General features: G+C 42.0%; 1 protein-coding gene and 1 long non-coding RNA gene across 2 annotated transcripts in view; one reads left to right on the top strand and one right to left on the bottom strand.

Moving 5' to 3' along the window:
* PAH (phenylalanine hydroxylase) overlaps window positions 1-5,133 on the bottom strand; it is a 63,476-nt gene extending 58,343 nt beyond the window's left edge. Inside the window, exon 1 of the mRNA XM_006195317.3 lies at window positions 4,915-5,133. Within this exon, the coding sequence (XP_006195379.1) occupies window positions 4,915-4,974 (60 nt within the window). The 5' untranslated portion in view covers window positions 4,975-5,133. The remainder of the gene's footprint in view (window positions 1-4,914) is intronic.
* Window positions 1-16,452, top strand: part of LOC116667695 — a 299,877-nt gene extending 283,425 nt beyond the window's left edge. The window contains exons 6-7 of the long non-coding RNA XR_004324683.1: window positions 3,331-3,465; window positions 11,971-16,452. This is a non-coding gene — a long non-coding RNA (uncharacterized LOC116667695). The remainder of the gene's footprint in view (window positions 1-3,330; window positions 3,466-11,970) is intronic.
* Window positions 16,453-18,553: the final 2,101 nt, after the last annotated feature.

Raw genomic sequence — 18,553 nt, 5'->3', positions numbered from 1 at the left:
AAATGTCAAGTTAAGTGTTAAGTTGAGTTTATAAAGTTCCATGTGTGCTTACAAATAAACAGCATGTACCTAAAACTGGGAAGAAAAACCCATGGAGAACAACTACTCTCTTGTAAGCAAGTTAATGAAATTAGTGGAATAGCTGTTACATCATCTGAATGAGAAGGCTGTGTTAGGCAGGCTCTCAGTGACTGGGCATAATAAGCCCTGTATGAACACTGATGACCCTTAGGACAAAATGCTGTTACTTCAGAAAATTCAGATTTTCCCAGAATCTCACCTGAAACAGGTGCAGGGGAAGAACCAGAATTATCAGCAAGCGTGATTAGAGGGAGCCTCAAATGATCAGAAGACTGAACGACTATATAACCCTTATGGACCTTGATGTTATCTTTCTAAACAAAAATTTTAACCTACCATATATTAAAAGCCCCTATAATGTCCCAGGCATTATAATAAGCACTTGATTTGGATTATCTCATTTAAGTTTGATAATAATCTAGAAAGTAGGGTTTTTTTTTTTTTAATTTCCCAAGTGCCCCCTTGTATTGATGACAAAATTAAGGCTTTGAGAAGTTAAGTAAGTTGTCCATAGCTGCACAGTTAGCAGTGGAACCCATGCCATTGGGTCACAGTGTGCAGTCTCTGAATCACAACTTCTTGCAGACCTTACTCCACATCTCCTCTCTATTAAATCCTGCCAGGGACACGCAGATCAGTCTCTGATGTCAGTCTTCTTCCTAGGAGAGAACACTGAGTCCTGAGTTCTTTCCAGTTTCCTTGAAATGACAAAAACTTTCCATTTCTAGTTCCCTTGGCAACACTCCCTTCTCCTGTTGGCCTGAGAGCAGTAACATATTCCTGATACACCTCAACAGGTGTCACCTGTGACTGAGGCAATTCCGACTTGAGTGCCCTGTGCTCTAAACTCTGTCTGCCTCCAGCTTCCCACTCCTGTGTGTGTCCAGCCAGTCACCGAGGCCAGTCTGACCTTCTCCAGAAATGACTCCTGGGGTCAGGCCCTCCTTTGGTTACCGCTGCCACCACAGTAATCCAGGTCTTCGTGATCTGTGTCGATTGGGCCTCCTAAGAACTTTGCTCATGTCCTTCTCAGAATTCTTCAGAGGCTCCCCCATGGCCAGCAGAATAAAATACTGCTTTCTGATTTTCAAAAGTCTCCTTGGTACCCCATCTTCTCAGGCTCACCCACAGGAACCTCCCTCCAGAAAACTGGTTTCCTCCTTGCCCTTCAACTCCTCCTTAGAGTAAATGCACTGCACCCCTTCCTCTCCCCCTTTCAGACACATCACCCTTCCTCAAAAGCCCTCTTGAGTTCCACTTCCCTGAGAAGACCTCAGCACTCCTCAGCCAACGTGAACAATCCATCCTTGATCTACGCATTCCATTTGGCTTCTGATGCCCACATCAACTCACAGAGATGGACTTGTCTCAAGAGTTCATCTAGTGCCACACTCTCATGGTTCAGATGGGGAAACTACAGGCCAAAGAAAGTGACTCACCGGAGATCACACAGGCAGTGCGCGGCAGGTTAAGAACTTGGGCTCCTGAATGTCATTCATTCTGCACACAATGTCCATACTGAAGGCTCTTGTTTCTTGCAAAGTAAGGGCTGTGCTCTGGTCCAACCACCAGATGGTTACTTGGCACCACTTCCAACAGCCTGCGTCTCATTCCATGCCTGCTCCCCTTTCACTTTCTCCATTCTCCCCACATACTTTCCAGATCAGGGTTTCACAGTAAGCGTTCCTTGGGTCTCCACTCCAAAATTACCTGGTGAGTCCTTCTTTGAATGCAGATTCCTGGGCCCTGCTCAAACCTATCAAATTAGAATATTTGGGGTAGGATCTTAGAATCTGCATTTTCCAAAGCACTGCAGAGGACTCTTAACCATGGGCGATTTTGAAACCATTGATAAATATGAAGCCTATTTTTTAAAATTATAACTTCTCTCAAATGTGTCTGCAAATTCACCTTTACCATATAACAGGGTACTACTCTTTATTGTTATTACTATTAATAGCAGGACTGGTCATTGAGTACCTACTGTGTGCCACTATTTGGTACTTTTTACAGTGAATAAACATTGTCATTGGCAGAAACTAGCACCAGCAGGAAAAAGAGCTTACATGTAATACTTACTGAGTCCTCACAGTACGGCGAGGTGGGTGCTGCTGTTCTGCAAAGGAGGAAACAGACTCGGCAAGGTGACGTGGCTTGTCCACGGACACCCAGGGGACGAGTGGCAGAGCCTGCACAGGAACCCTGCTCCAACAACTCCAAAATCCTTCATCTGCCTCCAGTAGCCTTAATCCACCTCCCAGGAACCCAAGTGGGATAACAGTTCCCTTTTTCAAAGCTTGAGGGACTTGAAAGGAAGCTCATGGAAGTTTGTGAAGTGATATGGCCTTGGGTGGATCCTGATTCCAACACTGTCATGTGGATCAGCATGGGATCTGGGGCATCCAGAGTGTGTTTTCTCTGGTTCGTAATCTATCTACACCTTACTTGTTTCCAATAGACATGCGAGTGGACTTAGAAACACATATGCCCTCAAGGATGGATCATGGTAGAGAAAAGTAACTCAGAAACTAGATAAGAAGGAATAGGGCAGAGAAGAACTTTAATAGCAACCAGGAAGGAAAGAATTCTGATCATTGAGCAATACATTTAAAAATAGAAGTACGTTCTCTTTGGTTTGTTATCTTTGGAAAAGAGCAGTTTTCAGAATCAAAAGCAAGTCAGCTTCAGCAAGACTATTCCAGTGGCACTGACATTTTTCTTTTCCTGACTTTCAATCTTACTGCTTTTTGGGGTCAGGGGAGGAGGTGTGTATTGGCATGTGTGATTATACACACACACACATCTCCAGTGTGTAAGACTCCTGGAAACAAGATGTAGACCTCCTGCTATGGGCACACTGTGCCTCTGTATTCCAGAACTGACCTCCTGGAGGAGGCAGTGTGGTAGAGGAGTGTGCGGGGCATTGGAGTCAGGTCTGGGTTTGAACACTGGCTTCGCCATCCAGAGCTATGACTTCTGAGTTCCCTTCATCTTCGAATTCACTGCCCTATGCTATTTTTCTTTAGGAACCAGAGCAGAAACTCTGCCACTGCGCGGCACATAGTAGTTGCTCAGTGGTCTTTGTAGAGTGGATGAATGAGCCAGAGGTCTCTTGAAGGACTGCTGTGCTTGCGTGTGCAGAGCATGTGATGCACCATATACCTTCCAGCGTTATATCGATTACATCCTGTGTGTGCTGTTCACCCGGGTTGTGAACTTCAAGAAGGCATAAATGTGTCTTTTTTGCAGACTGTCAGAGCTGGAAGAAATCCTGAAGACTATGCTAGTTCAAAATTCGCCCCCTCCTTCCAATTTCACGGATACCAAGCTGAGCCTCTTCACCCATTAGGTGACTTCCCAACACAGAGCTTCAGCAAACCAAAGGTGAGAACCCGTATCTCCTGACTCCCGGTCCAATGTCTTTCCGTGGGGAGGCCCTAACAGCCACCGTGCTTGATGCAGTGCATATTCCTCCTGCCAATGTTCCAACACATTTTGTTGAACAAACAAATCACTTCTGGCCATAGCCACCCTGCACTTTCCGATGCTCCAGACGCTGTGTTAAGACATTATAGACATTATTTCATTTGATTCTCATAGCAATCCTAGGATGTGGGTATTTTTATTCCAATTTTTCAGATGAGTAAACCTGAGGCTCTGCCAAGTTAAATACCTTGCCTCCAATGCACAGGTGTTACAGGGCACCCTCCTCTTTATCCCAGTCATCGATAGTGGCAATTTGTGGTTCTCAATCTTCTATGTGCTCCATAAACAAAGCTTTCAATTCCCATGGCTCCCTAAGCAGATCGCTGCTCCTACACTCCCCTTATGGTTGTGGGGGCCTTACTGCCAGCAGCACAGAAACTAGACGCTGGCACAGCTGAGTCTGGTCTGGATCTGTCAGGTGCAAACTTGCCGCCCCTCTCTAACAGGAAGTTCTGTCTCCCAAGCTCGACATACCATTTTCAAAGGAAGTCTTTCTCTCAGGACTCAAAAAGTTAGTCCAAAGACCTGCAGTCTCCAGTTACACTAAAACATTGGTCACCCTCTTCTCTAGCCTCCCTGTCCTCTAGGTTGTTGTCACTAATCCTGTAGATGGCAGGTGCTCTTAACACTCACGTTACCTCCATGGGTTGGGCTTTGAGTCTGAACCCTAGAATCTGAGAGTGTGATCAGTCAGCTAAGGAATGTATTCTGCAATGGTTCCCCTCAAGGGAAAGAGGGGCACAATTTCTCACAACCAACTCCAGAGACTGGGACACACCTTGGACATTATCCCCACCACATTTAGGGTTCTCTCACATTCCACATCCAGGGCTAACTTGCGTGCATCTTCCTCTCTGTTTCGTTTTCTCCTTCCCCAGTTCTAAGTAAGTCTGAGACCTCTTCATGCCTCATTTTCTCCCAAAGGTGAAAACAAGATACATTTCTCACTTTTTTGCCATTTCGATACCTGGCTGAGAGCAGTTTATCAACATCACAAGAGAGTGGATCTGGCAGGACCGCAACTTCCATTCCAGATCGTTAAGGACCAGTGAACAGGCAGGGACAGTGGCTTGTCCAAAGACACACAGCTAGTTCCTGTCAGCTCTGGAAGCCAGATCCCCAACTCCTCAAGTAGTGCTCTGTCCCTGAAAGCCACACAGGACAGATGTCCTCTCACTGGGAGACATTTGCTGAGCACACATCTTATCTGTCAACTTCCTGGATATTTTCATCATCTTCAAATGAATTCAGACTTTGTGGTAGTAGGAAACACCCACATTCCTCAGCTCTCTTTCCAATAGGGACCAAATTCCCCTCCCTGCACAGCTAAGACCCACTCTGGCTCACCTGTCCAAAGTCGCTGAATTTCCTGCTGAAGCCTCCGTTCTCCAGGACTGCAGCTGACATGCTGGCTCCCAGGGAGTGCAGTCTCTGGCTCTGGGGTGTCAGTCACAGGCAGCTTTGCAAACAGCACGTGGTGGTGAGGTTTTTAACCTGGTGCTAAGAAGCGAGGAGGAGCCTTTCCAAGGTGTTTGCTGCTGCGCATGCCAGCCACAGTAACGCCCCTGTGGGCACTGTCCTCACACTGCGGGCTCCAGGTCACCCTGCCTGGGCCGCCTGGAGGGGAGGGGAGGGGAGGGGAGGAGAGGGGAGGGGAGGAGTGAGGGTAGTGGATAAGGGCCAGGGAGGGTAGGGGTGGAGGTGGGGAATAGGGGCCGGAGAGGGTGTGGCGAATAAGGGAAGGCCAGACCTGGCTGCCCGCCCAGGATGGGGAAAAATCCCTGGAAGCACAGGGCACCTGTGCCCTGGCGGTTAGCAGGTTGGGCACATCCAGGACGCTCAGAAGCATGGGGGCGGGTTCTCTGGAATTGGAGTACACCTGCGACAGCCTAATGATAACAGTTACGAGAAGCAGAGCCAGGGTCTTAATTGAGATTGGGGAGGGGGGTCCTTTCTAGTAACTGCTCAGCAAACTGCCTTTCTGTGCTTTAACTTTAGAAAACTGTATGTAGGTGACATTGTGAATGCTGGGCACAGCTGCTAAAAAAGCAGAAGTCAGAGCATGACCCGGGTTGAAATGCAGCTGTGTGTCCCCAGGCTGTTTACATCGCTGCTGGGAGCACTCAAAGAAGGATGGTATAGCCACCCTGCCAGGATGTTTTAAAAATATGAATAAGAAAAAGAATGATGTAATGCATTTAACCTTTAGTGCAGTTCTTGCCAGCTAGTTAAACACTCAATAAATGGAAGATACTGCTTAAAAGTATGTGACCACAAATACTTACTGAGGACTTCTACCGTGTGCCGGGTGGTGTTCTCAGCACTACGGATACAGCAGTGAATGAAGTGGAGGCCCCTGCCTCCCCTGCCCACCATGCTGCCATTCTGGGAGGGAGACGAAGACAAACAAATAAGTCTAGGCAGAGCTAAGCCTTCAGAAGAAAACTAAAACAGGGGGATGGGCTAGTAGTCAGGAAGATGTCATTCACCCACCATTTTCAGATATGGAAACTGAGATGAGGCATACGTTGCCAGCAGGAAAAACAAAATATAAAAGAAAACTGCAAAGTCAGAAGTTCAGAAAGGATGTGAAAAAATCAGGGGCATCAAGGCCTTGAGTGCCTGCCTAATATTTAGCCAGGAGAGGGTAACGGGATAAGAGAAAACAAGCCAATAACACAGACTGCTGGAAATCCGCCCCCTCCCCTCCCAGGATTTTTTGATGGAATGACCAAAGCACCTGCCAAAAAAGAAAAGGAAAAAAAAACAACTCAGAATTGGGATTCCAAACAAACAGATTAACTCCTGATTCCATCACTGATTAACTTTGGTCATGTCCATGCCTCAGTTTCTTTGTCTTTAAAATGGGGTTGTAAGGGCTGTTGTTTAGGGCTTCAGTAATGTGCCAGGCTTTCCATTGGCTGCTAAGAACACAGACATGAAGGAGTATAATGTCTGTCCAAAGGGGTCCTTGGCTGGCTGATTAATATTCTGTATGGTAAATTGGAAGATCAATGTCGTTGACATGGAAGGGCAAGATCTTGACTTCCACCCTCGAAGACTCTGAATACTTGATCTGACTCTGTATCCTAGCGTGGCAGACATGAGATGAGAGTTTTCCTCCATTCCAGGATTGCCTTATAAGCGTCACTTGGTCCCCTGATATTGCCGTCATGCTAAGGAAAGTAATGTACCTGACAGCACCTGTTATGTTGCTGTGTAACAGGCATGCAATTAACAAAGTAGTAACAACCACTCACATGTACACTGTATGTTAGACACTGAAGCTCTCCACATGCATGACTTCGTCTTCTGCTCAAAAACCCTGAACTATGCATCCTCCCTTTATAGATAAGGAAACTGAGACCCAGAAGGTTTAAGTAAGTAGTTCAAGGTCAAGCTACATTTCAGCCAATTCTAAGGGACTGGCTCTTAAGTACTCTTCCTTTCTTTTTAAAAATAAGAGCAACAGTGCTTTTCAGGACAACAAAATAATAGCACTTCTCTTGTCTCTTCACACCCACTACAAACAGAATTCTTCATTTTATCTCACATAAAAATGCCTCAGATCTGGGTGGAGAGGAGAGAACATTTAAGTTGTCTGCTACTTCAGAGAAAAACACGTAATAGCTTCTTTTAAAAATTATTCTCACAAAAAGGAAAAATTTATCCATGCCCTGAGATAAAAATTCAAGATGAGATTGCTTGTGACATGAATTTTGTAGATGATTTTTAAGCTATCATTTTAATTTGGATGGAATACAGTGTGTAGCTATTACTAACTAGGGTGGAGCTGGATCCTAAGAAAATCACCCTGGACGGGGTAAGTGCAGAATTCTGCCTCTGGACCACTGAGATATTGTGACTAGCCACAAAGAGGTAGGCACCATGTCGCAAGATATGTGGTTGTGTACCTGGTAAACTTACAGCTGACCTTCACTGATTTGGAAGTTGAAGATTTCCCAACCATTTCCCAAAAGGTTATCAATCCCTTTTCATTTAACCTCACAGGTAGAGAACTGAGTTAATCATAATCTCTCAGTTCATGGTAAATAATCAAAACCTCCAAGGCCCCTCTCTTGTTTTATTTATTCATTCTCTTGTATCTTCATTCCCTGCTCCCATTCCCTCCTCCCAGAGGCAACATGCTCAACACATTTTAATATTTAGCTTTGGATTTTTTTTTAATGCAGGGAAGTTCCGGTGTGTGGATGTGAATGGTGTTGTAATACAGATTTACTATAGTCTATAAATGTACTATGGGTTTCGTCGTTTCTAATTTTTTTCTTTCAGCTACACTGCTGAAAGTACATCTAGTTCTTTGCTTTTTTATCAGGTGTGGAGTGTTCCACAGTGTGTAATTCGTCATGTTTGATTTCTCGACTCCCCAATGATGGACACAGCCTACCCCTAACTTTCCACCACCCCAAACAGTGCTGCGATAAATATCCTCATCCTTGTCCCTTTAAATACCTGTGCGAGAATTTTTCTGGGATAGAAGGGTGGAGGTCTGATCATGGGGAACATGCATGCTTAATTTCATAAAGTACTGCCGGACTATCCCTTCAAATGGCTTGTACTAGTCCCACTCCCACCAGCAGGACAAAAGAGTTCCTTTTGCTGGGTGTTCCCAGTACTCAGTGTTTTGCAAATGTCTGATTCTTTGTCGGTCTGTTCCATGTGAAGAGGCATATTCTTGCTGTTTTTTAATTTGCATCCCTCTTCTAATGAATGAGTTTGAGCATCTCTCTCTCTACACTATGTCAATTAAGATTTCCCACACTGTGACTAGTTCATTATCAAATACTTTGCCTATTTTTCTATGAGGATTCCTGGGTTTCGTGTTGATTTGCAAGAATAATTTGTATGGTATGGATATTAGCCCTGTTCCTTTCTCAAGTCACTAAAGATACCATCTCTTAATCCATTACTCTCAGTTGACTGTCGACTGGTGTCTTTCCTTGAGAAAAAAATATTAATTCTTATATAATCAAAATACATCCTAAAGATTTTTTGTGGTTTGTGCTCTTGAGGTTTTGTTTAAGAAGTCCTTCCCCATCTCTGACTTAATGAGATATTCTTTCTCCTGTCATCATTATAGTTGTGTCTTTGACGTTCAGATCTTGACTCTTCTTGTGTCTCTTTTGTACATGGGATGTGGTAATGACCCAGTTGTTTTTCTTCTCCCTTCATATCACGAGTCAGTTTTTCAGTAACATGTACAACAGCTTTTCCCCAACTTTTATGTCAGAGTTTTCTGAGTTGAGATGAAAGGACCTCTTCTCAGAGATGCATAGCAGGAGACACCCCTTCGACTTTTGGTACCACATGTACAGTGTTTCAAATTATCATTTACACCTGATCAGTCTCTGCAGCTTAATTTTATGCTATGGGTTCATTCCATGATGTCCCCTCTTGTGTCACTATCACACTGCATTTTTATTATAGTATAGTTTGGTAGTATATCTTAATATCTGGCTGTCAAGTTCACCTTCTTGCTTTTATTTTTTCCCAAAGTTTACTTGCTTATTAACACACACTTATTCTTCCATTTTCTAGCTGAAACTTTGATTGGTTTCACTCTGAATGTACTGGATAATCTGGGGACATTTTTGTTGAACAGTAAGAGTAGACCTACATGCTAGATTCCAATTTGTTATGAATGCAGCCAAAGTTTCTCCATCAATATGCTTGATGCCCCTTGTGTGCTAAGGATTGTTTTTATCATAAATGTTGAATTTATGAAGTGCTATTTTTCCATCTACTGAGAAAATTATGTGATGTATCCTTTTTAGTGCATTAATGTGGTGAAACACATTACTAGATTTTTTTTAAGATGTTAAGCTCTTTTTACATACTAGGATAAACCTTCTTTGTTTATAATATATTGTTACTACACTATTAAATATGGTTAGCTTATATTTTATATAAGATTTCCTATCTCTGTTTATTAGTGAAATGGACCTGCAACTGTACTACTTGTACCAACATCTTATTTTGACATCAAGGTTACAACAGCCTTACACAAGGAACTGTACCACTTTCTCTGTTTTTGTAATCTCTGGAACAGTCTATTGGAGATAGAAATTATTAGTTTCTTGAAGATTTGGTAGGACCTCTTGTAAATATAATAGATTATATTTCAACTTATTTAACTGTTATTGGTATATTCATTTTTTTCTGTTTCTTCTGATTTTATATTTTCCCAGAAATTAATTCAATCTGTCAAGATCTCCACAAAACTAACTTTACATGTATGTCAGATTATGGCTGTATGAAAAATTACTGTAAGTAGAATTTCTGGGTCAAAGGATATAGACATTTATCATTTTAATAGATATTGACAAATTAGCCTCCAGAGGGTGACCATATAATTTATCATCCAAACTGGAATTTTTTTGATAGTGAAATGAGGTGCTGGTGATAATCACACTGAGACAACAGGTATAAATTGGTACTACCCAGGCAAAGAGTTATGTGTAGTCTCCCAACCTACATGAGCTCTGCCTGTTTACACACTATCAGAAAAATGCGAGTGTCTATTTCCCTGACATTTTTCCAACCCAGTCGGTGGTTACTAACCTCAGTATTGACAAATCTCCACAAGTAGGTTCATATATATAGAAAGACCAGACATCACCTGAGTAAATCAAATGAATCTGCTGAGTCAGGATTCACAGCAAAAAGGTCATCAACATGATCTAGAGACAGGCAGGGCTATAACCTAACCCCTGGCCCCCACCCCAGACACAGCACACCTTAGGAAGATGCCTGTTCTTTATGGAAGCATCTATAGTAATTATTTGGTATTCTTGTTCTCTGGTACAAAAAAAAGATGTCCAAATGCTGATTATTTCTCTCATGGAGAGTTTTGTATTTAGCTTGGGGATTTCCCACTGGGGCTCTTAAACAGGATTCTGTGGTACAGGTGACAGCCTCTGGCTTAGAGAGGTTCATCCCACAGAAAACTGTCTCTTTAGGGTCATCTCACCATGCAGCCTCGTTCAAGAAAAACATACCTTCATCCTGCCAATGGTGGAGTCCAGCTTGCTCCCACTGTGGCCATCCGTCCATGTTCAGTAGTCAGATAAGCTAGATATTTTCATGCCTTTATACATGAGTTAGGCATTGTCCCTACATCCTCCAAATTCCAGAGGACACAGGCCACTATCTCTGTTAGGTTCTTTTTAACCTCCCCAACTTGGTATAAGGTGAAGAGGAAAGCTGTCTGGAAAGAAAGTAGAAATGTGATAGTACAATAACCAATGGAAAGAAAAATGTCACAGCATACAAACAAATCTCTCTCTAATAAAATCCTCTATTCCAGTCATTTGTGTTAGTCTCCTAGACTCTCTGTGTAAATCCTCAAAGTGAGCGTTGAGCTGAGGGTTGCAAAATTGGCTTCACCATCTCTTAGAATGTCCTATCCAGAGTCTCAGGCTCCGAAAAAACAACCACAAAACAATCATATTTAACACACAATTAGACTAGTAACTAAACATATGGGCCTCGAAAAAATCAGATATTCCTTTAAATGTGAAACTGGGGCCGTTCAGTCATGTAGAATTCAGAAAGGGGTAATGTTGGGAGGTAATTTCCCTGGCATTTTTACATGTCTTGGACTACCTTTTCAAGGATCTTTGCACAGCAAACAGCCTTGGAAGAGGTAATATCTCCCTCTGGGTCAAAGGGAAGATTTGTCTCCTGATCAGCATAATAGATAGAGGAACTCTCCATCCCCAAGTCATTCCGTGACAATAAAGTCTTTCTCCTCTCCCCAGAGAAAATTTGCTTATGTTCCAGGGTAAAGATAATGCTTCTTTTTGGAGAGGATGATGGGACAGTTGCCATGAATCCCTAAATAAGATCAGAGTTTCCTAAGCTCAGTGTTCCTCAGCTGTGACCCAGATACAGCGTGTACTCAGCAACCCCCCAGATTCACTCTGCACTGATGTCCATGGACCTGAGGGACAAGGCGAGCCAGTATAAACATGAAACTCATTTGCCTATTGTGCTCTGAGCAATTAACTACCTAAATTCCTTTGGGCTTGTGGTTTCCTTGCTGGCCAATTTCATGGACGTTTGGTGTGTCAGCCTAGTAGTTAGTTACACTGGTGTGTGGGAACCGCTTAACCCACTTGATGGAGAAGAAACAAAGATGTGGCATCTATGGCAATTGCCCCATTTTCTTTCCTTCTCTCTCAGGTAATAGAAGCTCTGAATGTTAGGTAGCCAGCTCCAGGGCTTCCCAGAAAGAAAACTTTTTCCAGGCTTCCTTGCAGCTTGATGTAACCACAGGTCTAAGATTCGATCAAGGAAATGCAAAGAGAATTAGTCTGTGCAACAGCTAAGAGTTCTTCCTAAAGGAAGCATTGTCCTTCTCCTATTTTCTCATTTTTGCAGGTCAGAATACAGAAATGCTGACTGGAGTCGGAGCAGCCATATTGGACTATGAGGTAAATGTAAGAACCATGCTTTTCTGAGCAAAAAGAGAGAAGACTTGAGATAGAAGGAGCCTGATTCTTGACACAGCATCACTCCAGCAGCCTTGGACTGTTGACTTAAGACTTTGACATAAGAGAAAAGCTAACCTCTATTTTGTTTAAACCCATGTTATTTTGAAATTTCTACCACTCACAGCCAAATCTGCTTCTAATGATGTAAACAATATGGAAATGACACTTAAGATGGATTTCTCTGTCCAAGAACTACTCTTTTCTCATCAGAATTTAAAGAACAATGCAATTGCCTTATTGGAAAAATTTAGGAAATTGTCTCCCCAACCCTAAAAAGTCAACTGGCTGTAAGCTTCTTCAGAACCAGTTTCTATAGTCTGCTTCTATTTAGTCTAACTTTTCCCACAGAGACAACCCAGAAATCTGAAAATCATGCTCAATCAATGCCACACAAACTAACAATTAATGTATGAAGTAGTTTTCATCAAAATAAAATTTAAAGAAGCTATTTCAGGAATTCTTAGCAGAACTCAGACATCTACTTGGGTTATAATAAAGTCAGTTGGTAAATCAAGTGCACTGATCAAAGGTTTATTAAATGATAAATTATATATATATACATATATAAAGTTTTATAACATCTATCTACATCTCTATATATAGGTATAAAGTCTTAAGACTCTGGAGCCATTACATTAGCTTCCCTTCTTGGCAACATCAGAGTGAAGTCACTGAGTGCTGTCATTCAAACACTCATTCATTACACAAATATTTGTTGAGTATATACTATGTGTTAGGCACTGTTCTAGACACCAATGAGCAGGACAGTCAATGCTGTCACGGATTTCACATTCTATTAGGGGACAGAACCAGTAAACAAGTAGGAAAAAGAGCAAGACACAGTACTGATAATGGCCAAGAAGAAATAAAGTTTTAAAAAGAAGTATTATAAAATAAGAGGCTTTTGAAGAGATTGATTCAAGTTGGATGCACAAGGAAGACCTACTCAACAAGGTAATATTTGAGCTGAGAACTAAATTATGAGAAGGCTCCACTCCAAATGCAAAGATCTGAAGGAAGAGGGTTCCTACTTGGGGGAACATCGGCACAAAGTCACTAAACATGAGAAAGTGGGACTTTTTTTGAAGAACAGACAGAGGCCAGTTGTGGCTGAGGGGTGAGCTGAGTTTGGAGAGGTGGCCAGGACCAGTTCACGTATTCATCACTAGCGGTGTCCTAAAGGCAGCTAAGGCAGACTTGAGAGCTGAGTTTTCAGTTTGGGGAGCCTGTTGCTAAACACATTCATGATTAAAAACTAAGTTACATAAACTTACATTTAAATAAATTATATTTGAAAAAGGCAATACATCCTCAAGATTTCATAACTGTTTTTCTAAATTTTATTATCCATGGTTTTAAGGTTATTTTGCTCATTTTATCTGTGTGGTAGAACTACTACACATTAACATGCTACTATACGTTTCTTCTCAACTTCATGCTTACGTTGGTAGCTTGAAATCTAGGAATGTTTACTCCATGGAAATCAGCAAACACTACAAATCAGGGGTGAAGTTAGTGGGCTGTTAAATATTTACCATCACCCCACTGACTCTAGCTACAGTAGCAAAGCCACTGGATGGAACCCAGAAGACTCAGAGGCAAAACAACAGTGTTACTCAGGGAGTGAAGATGCTTTGGGGCAAAACAGGCTCAGCTACCAGTCAACAGAGCAATGGCATCAAATCCAAGCAGATCAGGGTAAGATTTGGTCTAAGAAAAATTCAAGGCCAAAGCCAGGGGAATCTGCCACTATGGTGAGGGTTCAACTAAGGGCTGGCACTCACTTGGTCAACCCAAATCCCACCTCTCCCAAAATGCCTTCTCTGATGCGCTGTCCCCAGTGGGGGGTGGTCACCCCTCCTTGGCTAGGCTAGCAGCTTGACCTTTTTTCTGTAACTAAACTCATAAATGCTTTTGTCTTATTTTCACACTTTTGTCTCCTTTTAGATTAAGAGCTCTCAGACTAGAGACCAAATCATAGTCTTTCTAAATTCTGGGACTAAGCACAGTGCCTGATGCATACTAAGGACTTAATTCATGTTAATCAGAAATGTAGAAAAATATGTATGAAAATGTTTAGGGCAAAAAAGTTTGGGGAAAAATTAAAACTTCAGCAATAGAGGACATAGCTAAGTTACACTGTATTCACATAATAGATACAGCCATAAAAGTTATTTTTAAAATCATAAAAGTGTATCATCTCTTTAAATGCACACAATTCAACTCATGACTGATAAAAGTAGAATATAAAGTCTTGAATTCCCCATTGTGCGGTATGTCAAGAGGTGTACAAAAACAACAAAAAAGAATGAGACAGAGGCGTTTTCTCTAGATTGTGGGATTAGGAAAGAGTTGTTATTGTTATCTTTTCTATTTAAATGTATATAAGGAAGGAGAGTTGCAAAGAAAAAAAGTGGCTTGCCTAGAAAATTTGCCCAAAGCCATACTGGATTTCTAATTAGACATAAATGAGCTATCCCTTAGCTTTATTTTTTCCATCTTATCCTCTTTGGAAAGAGAAAGGGACAACTATTCATTCTGCACTGAAATATTTATTCAGTACCAGGCATGTTGCAAAGATTATCTATTTAATCCTTCCTACAATCCAGTAAGATAGATTTTTAATATCCCCATTGTATGGATAAGGAATCTGAGATATTGTGTTCTTGTAGGATGATAGGAGGCAAAAGACCTGGGGTGGTGATGTTAGTGTTGGGAAGAGTACTCATCATCCTTTCCCACTGGCTCTTGAGTGACAGCAGAACCCTCTGTGGAAGGTGAGGGTGGTATAAATACTCGGCCTACTCATAGGGTCCCTGCAGAGCCTTGGTAGGTCTGGCCATTTGAAAGCTAGGGTCTTGATGGCTGCAGTCATTGCTCATTGAGTAATAAATTTGGGAAGCACATTTACTGAAGCACACGGCCCAGCAGACCATGGAGGGCTCAGTTTCTTGGTAAGACACATGCATGATCTTAGACATGGATTCCTTTTCTAATTCATCTGCATCTGTCTCATGAGGGGAGGCTGGCTGAACTCTAATGTTGAGGAGACACGTGGGGGACTAGAAGTGAGTGAGATTCATTCATACAAGCTAAAATATGTATTAAGCTTTTGTTGCAAACCGGCACTGTTCTAGGTTCAAGGATGCAACTGGCTTCCTGGGTTTATATACTTTTTAGGATGTGGATATTAATCAAATTACAGGAATAAATTCAAACTTACAGCTGAAACAGATGACATGAAGGAGATGTACATGATACTGCAAAAACCTTTCCCCGAGAAGTTTTCTTGATCTAAGAACATGAAGTAAAGGATACCTAGATGAAAGAGGAAGGGAAGAACCTAGAACTGTCTGGAACCTTCTAGGCAGAAAGAGCAGCATATGCAAAAGTCATGTGGTGGAAACAATGGGAAATGTGGTTGAAGATGCAGCTGGAGAGCTAGAGAAAGCCAGACCATGCAGAGCCTTTTAGACCATGTTAAGGATATTAAAAAAAAAAAACAAAAACAAAAACAAAAAAAAAAACAAACAAAAAAAACTTTATCCTGAAACAGTTGCAAAGCCATTGAAGTTTGTCATTAGAAGATGCTTCTGTGAGATTTACATTATCACAAGCTCACTCAGGCTGCAGTGTGCAGAGTGTAGGGAGGGGAGAGCAAGAGCAGTTAAGAGGTGATTACAGTTGTCCCAGATAAGAAATGGCCACTGTTTCTTGGACAAAAGTGGTACTGATGATAGAGATGAAGAAAATGGGATGCATTTGAGAAAGACTTAGAAGGTGAAGGAGTCAGTTTAGAGATGCTGGGTGAGGGTGAGAAACAAATCAAACTGACTCTTAAGCTGCTGAACAGATGGAGACAGTACCATTCTCAGAGCTGACTCCATGACTGCTCTTGACAGACCAAAGAGATCCACTGAGCTGGGCTCTCAAGGCCAACCACTGAGAAGATTTCTGTGGAACTGGAATTCACTGGGATATGAAGTTAAAGGTGAAGAACCAAGACCCTCCTTTATGTGTTGTGTTTCTAAAAATAATTTTGTATTTTACTTTTTGATTTAAAGCATGAACAATTATAAACACATAATAGTTTTTCCTTTTTTGACAAGACTTTTGTGAAATAAACTTACCAGAATTTTTGTGTTTGTATGGCAGTGATCTATGGCAGTTCTCCCAACAACTAGCATGTCTGCATGTGAAATGATGTGCTTTAAGCATCCAAACTATCAATAATAAAGAGTAAATTTCAGTCAGATGTTAGAGATGAGATGAATTACCTGTTTAATCTCTCTGAAGATGAGAATCAAAATTTTAATGAGATAATCAAAGAATGTGCACTAAAAATTGTAGAAAAGGTTGTCATAGAAGTTTATCAGGCAATTAATTTATAAACATGTTAATGTATGTTTGCAGCATTTTCTAGCTTTCTATAATGTGTAATTTGCTTGCATTCCTGTTCTGAAGATATATTCATTTTTTTCTACCTAATGTTTATAATTTCATATTCTTTTTCTTAAATACAGCCCCAAATTTTATAAGCCTCAGGCTCTACAATCTGAATCTGTTCCCGCAGAGGAACTAAGGTGGACATGACAAGAAAAATATCCTGCCCATGAGCAACGTAAGGTCTAAGAGACAATACACAAATAAAACAAGCAGTAACAGCAGATGGGCAGGTGTTAGGCTTGGGTAGGCCAAGTACTGTCGGGGTACAGGAGGTGCTCACCTGCCTCTAGAGTTAATGGTGATAGTTCGGGAAAGAAGATGATACCCAAGCAGGAAGGAGAGGTGAAAATGCCTTAGGTAGAAAGAAGAGGCAGAGCATTAAATCTTCACTAACTGATCTAAGTACAAAAGAACTACTCTAAGGCTTGTTTAATAAAATGGCCAACTGGCCAAATTATGACTTGGTGGGTCTGGGATGAAGTTTCATAATCTGATCATGAATAGGCACCTCATATATTTCTAATGTGGGTATTTTGGGGACTTGATACAGACAGCACAGGGCTCTGTTGCTGAACTGAATCACATGGGGCAGAACTAGTAGAATCAACTTGTAATAGAGGGATGGAATTGCAGTATTTTCACGCAGTCCTCACTGCAGTTCAAGAAACAACCAGCAGGTGGCGAGCGACTCACACCACCCGCCAAAGAGAACTAGGAGTTTCCCTGGCTCTCAAATCCCAGACCAAAAACTGGTCAGACAGTCAAAGGGAATCTTGTTTCCCAAGCAAAGCCATTAGCCAGAGTGGTGAGGTTCTTCTCTTTGTACAAGAATCCTGATGAGCCAATGGCCCATTTCTTACCCTAGTCCCCAGGGCTAAACTTATACTGACCCCATAATGCAGCCTTCTGGCCACTAGGAGCCATGACCCTGGCACTAGCTAGGGCTGGTCTCCACCATGAAGCTGTGGATGAGGTCATGTGCCTTCGGGAGGTTGTTGGAGTAAAAACCAGCAAAAGATGTTTGCTCAAAGAGGGAAGCCATTTCTGACAGTCATGTGGTCCTGCTGTATCGTCTACGTAGTCAAAGCTGGAGGGGAAGTATTTTATTCAGTCCCCTCATTTTGTAGATGAAGAACAGTCTAAGAGAGGGTGAACAATTTGCCCAAGGACACAGAGCTAGAAAGCTCCAGAAACTGGAGTCTGTCTCTTGACTTCAAGTGGCTTGCCTTTTCACTGCATTTAACACTACAGGTGTTAAAGGGGTGTGTGTGTGTGTTTACTTCATTAGCATCTGCCCATAAATTGTCACACAGGAGAAGCTGAGGATGACCATCTGGTTGGGGAAGAAACACTCAGTGACTTTAGGATGTGTTTGCATCAGCAAGCCCACTTTTTACCTAGACTGTGGATTTATTTGGGGGTAACCTGGGGGATGAGGCAGGTGGAAGTCCACACTAACAGAGCATGAGGGAAGAGGACCCGCCATTGTTTTTTATGGTGTTTTAATTGACCTTCTTGTCTTATACACCTCCTTTTCTATCAGACTAGAAGATTATTGAAGACTGATTGTCTTATTTATCTCTGATTATGTTCAACAGTTATTTGATGTGTCAGTGAGCACATCCACCCTGATCATTTTTGGATCTAAGCAGTATTTTCTAACATCTTAGATGGATAGCACATACCTCCTGTGATGGATTTCAGTACGCTTATATTTACTTAACAAATGCATATAGGATGTTCACCATGTGCCAGGCACTGTTCTCAGCATTTCACAAATATTAACTCATTTAATTTTGGTTTTGTGCCTGTTTATTTAAAGTTCCATGTCAATGAATAACCATCTATCAGAAATCACCCTCTTTGCCTCCCTTCACCTCCTCCCCCAAAAGACTCTAGGGAGAAGTGGTGGGGAGAGAAGAGAGAGTTAACTGGCCCCCTGGGGACTCGTGGTTTCCCAGGTAGACCGTGGGCCCCCGGCAGCCTCTGCTTCCTTGCTAACCTGGTGCTAGCAAACTTTCCCC

This window comes from Camelus ferus, chromosome 12 (genome assembly GCF_009834535.1).
Source record: "Camelus ferus isolate YT-003-E chromosome 12, BCGSAC_Cfer_1.0, whole genome shotgun sequence".
Lineage (NCBI taxonomy): Eukaryota > Metazoa > Chordata > Mammalia > Artiodactyla > Camelidae > Camelus > Camelus ferus.
This window is presented reverse-complemented; position numbering and strand designations above follow the sequence as displayed.